This window comes from Mandrillus leucophaeus, unplaced genomic scaffold (genome assembly GCF_000951045.1).
Source record: "Mandrillus leucophaeus isolate KB7577 unplaced genomic scaffold, Mleu.le_1.0 Scaffold35, whole genome shotgun sequence".
NCBI lineage: Eukaryota > Metazoa > Chordata > Mammalia > Primates > Cercopithecidae > Mandrillus > Mandrillus leucophaeus.
The window spans coordinates 2462860-2468890 of record NW_012103698.1 but is presented as its reverse complement, the minus strand read 5'-3'; the positions used below and the strand labels follow the sequence as shown (position 1 = coordinate 2468890).

Below are 6031 nucleotides of genomic sequence, written 5' to 3'. Positions count from 1 at the left end.
TTTCAAATTCTTTCACAAGAAATATATGTTAATATAGAGAAACCAAATATGAGACAATGCAAATGATTGTTGAATCTTGGTGGGAAATATGAGTGTTTATTACACTACTTCGACTTTTTTTTTTTTTTTTTTGAGACAGTTTTGCTCAGTGGCGTGATCTCAGCTCACCGTGCAACCTCCGCCTCCTGGGTTCAAGCAATTCTCCTGCCTCAGCCTCCTAAGTAGCTGGGATTACAGGCATGCATCACCACGCCCAGCTAATTTTGTATTTTTAGTAGAGACAGGGTTTCTTCATATTGTTCAGGCTGGTCTGGAACTCCTGAACTCAGGTGATCTGACTGCCTCAGCCTCCCAAAGTGCTGGGATTACAGGCATGAGCCACCGCACGCAGCCTACTTTGACTTTTCTATAGGCCTGACTTTTTTTTCTAATAACAAGTTAGTGGAATTGATTTTTTTTTTTTTTGAGACAGGAATTTCGCTCTTGTCACCTAGGCTGGAGCATAGTGGTGCAATCCTGGCTCACTGAAACCTCCACCTCCAGGGTTCAAAGGATTCTTCCGCCTCAGCCTCCTGAGTAGCTCAGACTACAGGTGCCTGCCACCATGCCCAGCTATTTTTATATTTTTTGCAGAGACAGGGTTTCACCCTGTTGGCCAGGCTGGTCTTGAACTCCTAACCTTGGGTGATCTACCCGCCTCAGCCTCCCAAAGTGCTGGGATTATAGGCATGAGTCACTGTACCCGGCCGAAATTCATAATTTTTGCTGTGGCCTTTACCTCTCTACTTGACCCAGCCTCTGGTCACCTCTCTGATCTCCCTGCCCTCCACACACCTCTGTTCACCATGCTTCTACCATAAGAGCAATTTCTGTCTTTCAACTCATGGGTCCATCTCAGGGCTCCTGTTCTTGGTGCTCACTCTGCTTAGAGTGCTCTTCACCTCCTGCCTCTTTCCTCATTCACATCTCAGTTCAAGCCACCACCTCAGAGAGGCCTTTCCCAACCATCCTAATTCAGGTAGCATCCCCACCCCACCCCAGTTGCCCAGTTTTATTTTTGCATCATAATACCTGATGTCATATCATTCATTTCTAGCTTTCTTGAGTAACAGACTGTTTCACCACTGCTAGAAGATCCTGGAGGGCAATTACCTTGTCTGTTTAATTCATCACTCTCTAGTGTCTGGAACAGGGCCCAGCACAATAAATGCTTGTTGAAGGAATGCACGAATATATGCTGATAACTAACATCTGCACCTTTAGCACAACTCTTGAACACCACCTCATATCATTCACCCTCCTCACTGGGTTCTGCCGCAGGTGCCTCGCTTCATGCATTTTTGTACGTTTGGTGAAATTTTGAAGGTATATTAAGAAGGTATTAGAAAAATCAAGAATGCCTGAATTCTGCCCTGCCGATCATCCCCTTCCCAGAGAAAAACAAGTAGAAAATAAGGTACCACTTTATTACTAGCTGAAATGGTGCCCGATGTCTTGATGCAGAGCATTCTGGTAAAGTGGATTGGAGAATGTGGCTCAGGCTTGCACCACAAGCAAAAGCTTGAGTACAAATCAAATTTCAAGATCTCTGCCATTCTTTACTGGACACATGGCCCATGATAAAAGGCCTGAGAAGAATAGAGCCAAGCCTGGTGACTGGGCCCACCTTGAGAAGGATGGCTCTGGCCCTCAACTGCATGGCTGGGTAGAAGAGGAAGAAAAAGAGAACCCAGCCAAAATACCTGACTTTTTTTTTTTTTTTTTTAAATGGAGTCTTGCTCTGTCGCCCAGACTAGAGTGCAGTGGCGTGATCTCCTCAGCTCACTGCAATCTTCGCCTCCTGGGTTCAAGCAATTCTCCTGCCTTGGCCTCCCAAGTAGCTGGGACTACAGGTGCACGCCACCAATGCCCAGCTAATTTTTGTATTTTTATTAGGATGGGGTTTCCCCATGTTGGCCAGGCGGGGTTAAAACCCCTGACCTCATGATCCACCTGCCTCAGCCTCCCAAAGTGCTGGAATTACAGGCATGAGCCACTGCGCTCAACCAAACTTGACTTTTAAGGCACAGGAAAATGTAACCAATCAAATTAACATTCTCCTTTCAGGAAAGAACAAGAAGGGAAGTTTTCCTAGGCTGGGAAGAGAAGCTCCGTGTTCCCTTCCCCCCACAGAGACCTATAACCATCCCCCTAAGACCCGGTCACCTTTGGCATTCCTCATCTTAGGGACCACACCACACTTCACCAGCTGTCCAAGCCAGAAACCTCGGCATAACGAAGTTTCCCTCCTCCTCAACTCATGTTCACACTGATTTCACTTCCTAAGAAGGTTTTGACTTCATCCATACTGCCTTAGCCCCACTCTAGTTCAGGCCACAGCATCTCTGGCTCATCCCCATCAAATGCATCTTGCACATTGTTCAGGTAGAGTAATTATTCTGAGTAATGCAAAATTGGTTACCCACTGCCTTGCTGCAAACTCTTCAGAGATTGCCCTTTTCTCGGAGGGTAAAATTCATACTCTTTAAAGGCTTGTAAGGCCGGGTAACATCAGGGCCCTGCTCACTTTCCCAACATTGTCTCCTACTATCTCCCACACCAGCTCCATGCTCCAACCACACTGAACTTAAGTTCTGTAAACACCCTCACTGTTGCCTTGCTGTGCCATTCCTCTACCTGTTTCTCTATGTCCAGCTCTCCCTTTCATCCTTCAGATCTCAGCAATTAGACACATCACATCTTTTATCTGAGAACTGCCCTGTGCAGACACTTGCTGAAGTCTAATCTAGCAGAGACCCATTCTTTCTAAGTTCTAGTCCTATGGTCTGACCAGAGTACATTTAATGAATACAAGAACAGCAAAAAATGTTCAACGTATCTTCCTTGTTTATTTGATTTTTGACTCTAATAATAAGGTCTCTCTTACAGGCAGACAAGTTGTTAAAAGCCTTGAAAGGCCACGTTAAACATGAGGCAAGAAAAGAAAATGAGAATCAGGTGAGTAATGTTTTTCACGTTTACCTGTTAGCTAGCAAAACAATTATATTTAGTTAATGGACAATTAACACACAACTAGTGATGATTTAAGACATGCTGTTGGCTGAGTGTGGTGGCTCACACCTATAATCCTAGCACTTTGGGAGACTGAGGTGGGCGGATCACTTGAGACCAGGGGTTCGAGACCAGCCTGGCCAACATGGTGAAACCCCATCTCTACTAAAAATACAAAAATTAGCCAGACTTGATGGCAGGAGCCTGTAATCCCAGCTACTTGGGAGGCTGAGACAGGGAGAATTGCTTGAACCCAGTAGGCAGAGGTTGCAGTGAGCCAAGATCACGCCACTGTACTCCAGCCTGGGCAACAGAGCAAGACTCCGTCTCAAAAAAAAAAAAAAAAAAAGATATGCTGTTTATTTAAAAAGAGATCTTTATTGGTAATAGTGCCAAGGACTGAATCCTTTCAGATTAACTATCTGCTGTTGTGAATGGTGAAACTGTTTTACACCAATCTGTTGAATAAGATGTTTTTACACAAATACAAAGACTGAGTACTAGTTGCCAAATATTACAAGAGATGGCATGATTTGAGTAGGGAGGGAACTGGAGTTGAAATCAGAAACACCTAGGTCAAGTACCAGCTCTCATTTATTTCTCTGCAACATTAGAAAACTCAAACTCCTGGCCAGGCACAGTGGCCCATGCCTGTAATCCCAGCACTTTGGGAGGCTGAGGTGGGTGGATCACGAGGTCAGGAGATCGAGGCCATCCTGGCTAAAATGGTGAAACCCTGTCTCCACTAAAAATACAAAAAATTCTCCAGGCTTGGTGGCGGGTACCTGTAGTCGCAGCTACTCCGGAGGCTGAGGCAGGAGAATGGCAAGAACCCAGGAGGCGGAGCTTACAGTGAGCCGAGATGGCGCCACTGCAGTGCAGCCTGGGCGACAGAGCGAGTCTCCATCTCAAAAAAAAAAAAAACTCAAACTCCTCTTCTTTAACATGGAAATAATATCTGTTCTGCTGAACTGAGTGTTGTGAGCATCACATGAAGTAGGGATTGTGAAAGTGACTTGTAAGCTGTAAAACAATGGCTGATGGGAGTTGTCATGGCCGCTTCAGACCCACACCAAAGATTTTTGATAAGGCATGACTCCTCAATGGATCCATGAGTGCTGCATTAGGGCCAGGATTCATTTATTCCTTTTGTTGTTATTGTTGAGACAGAATCTTGCTCTGTCATCCAGGCTGGAGTGCAGTGGTGTGATCTGGGCTCACTGCAACCTCCATCTCCTGGGGTCAAGCAATTCTCCTGCCTCAGCCTCCTGAGTAGCTGGGATTACAGGCATGCACCACCATGCCTGGCTAACTTTGTATTTTTAGTAGAAATAGGGTTTCTCCATGTTGGTCAGGCTGGTCTTGAACTCCTGACCTTGGGTGATCCGCCCACCTCGGCCTCCCATAGTGCTGGGATTACAGGGGTGAGCCACCGTGCCCAGCTCATTTTTTGTATTTTTAGTAGAGATGAGGTTTCACCGTGTTGGCCAGGCTGGTCTCGAACTCCTGACCTCAGTTGATCTACCTGCTTCAGTCTCCCAGAGTGCTGGGATTACAGGTGTGAGCCACTGCACCTGGCCTCAAATTTATTTTTGATTCCAGGCTTTAATTAACTGAAAATAGACAAGAACTATTTTTGAATTCTAGCTTTAAAAGTTTCTATATCAATAAATTTCTTTTTTATGGTTAAGGATACATGATTGTAGTGCCATTTGAAATTACAATTTTAGGCTGGGCTCAGTGACTCACACCTGTAATTCCCGCACTTTGGGAAGCTGAGGTGGGTGGATCACTTGAGGTCAGGAGTTCGAGAGCAGCCTGGGCAACATGGTGAAACCCCATCTCTACTAAAATACAAAAATTAGCTGGGCGTGGTGGTGCACACCTGTAGTCCCAGCTACTCAGGAGGCTGAGGCAGGAGAATCACTTGAACCCGTAAGGCAGATGTAGTAAGCCGAGATCAAACCACTGCACTCCACCCTGGGAGGCAGAATGAGACTCCATCTCAAAACAAAACAAAGAAACAACAAAAAATTGTCTCTTTATATTCCAGCAACATGTGTAACTCAAAGGTATTGCTTCTAGGTTGGTGCAAATGTAATTGCAGTTTTTGCCATTACTTTTAAAAATGACAAAAACCAGGCCGGGCATGGTGGCTCACGTCTGTAATACTGGCACTTTGAAAGGCCAAAGTGGGTGGATCACCTGAGGCCAGGAGTTTAAGACCAGCCTGGCCAATATGGCAAAACCCCATCTCTACTAAAAAATACAAAAATTAGCCGACCATGGATGCACACAGCTGTACTCCCAGCTACTCGAGGGGATGAGTCAGGAGAATTATTTGAACCCGGGATTCGGATGTTGCAGTGAGCCAAGATTACGCCACTGCACTCCACTCCAGCCTGGACAACAAAATGAGACTCCGTCTCCAAAAAAAAAAAGACAAAAACCGTACTTACTTTCGCACCAATCTAATACATGGAAACAGTTTCTCTTACTTTTTTTTGAGACAGGGTCTCACTCTAACCCAGACTGTAGTGCAGTGGTGCAGTCAGGGCTCACTGCAGCCTGGACCTCCCAGGCTCAAGCGATCCTCTTGCCTCACTCCCCTGAGTAGCTGGGACTACAGCCGTGTATCACCATTCCTGGCTATTTTTTTATTTTTAGTAGATACGGGGTTTCACAATATTGCCCAGACTGGTCTCAAACTCCTAGGGTCAAGCAATTTGCCTACCTCTGCCTCCCAAAGTGCTGGGATTACAGACACCCTGCCAGTTTCTCCTCTTTTACTTTCTTCTCCATGACTATCGGGGAGTTGGAAAGTGGGATCCAGATCACATTTTTCTATTCTCATGTAAAAACCCCTGCTCTTTTTTTTAGCTCATCTTGAAAAGGCCAAAGATAAAGAAAAAAAAAAAAATCTCTGCTCTTTTGAAATTTATTATCACCTCTTTTCTTTTTTTTTTTTTTTTTGAGATGG

The 6031-nt window shown here is 45.2% G+C and overlaps 1 protein-coding gene across 1 annotated transcript in view; it reads left to right on the top strand.

The window, feature by feature from the left end:
• Positions 1 to 6031, top strand: part of NUSAP1 (nucleolar and spindle associated protein 1) — a 66308-nt gene that overhangs the window by 14283 nt on the left and 45994 nt on the right. Inside the window, exon 2 of the mRNA XM_011989341.1 lies at positions 2929 to 2997. Within this exon, the coding sequence (XP_011844731.1) occupies positions 2929 to 2997 (69 nt within the window). The remainder of the gene's footprint in view (positions 1 to 2928; positions 2998 to 6031) is intronic.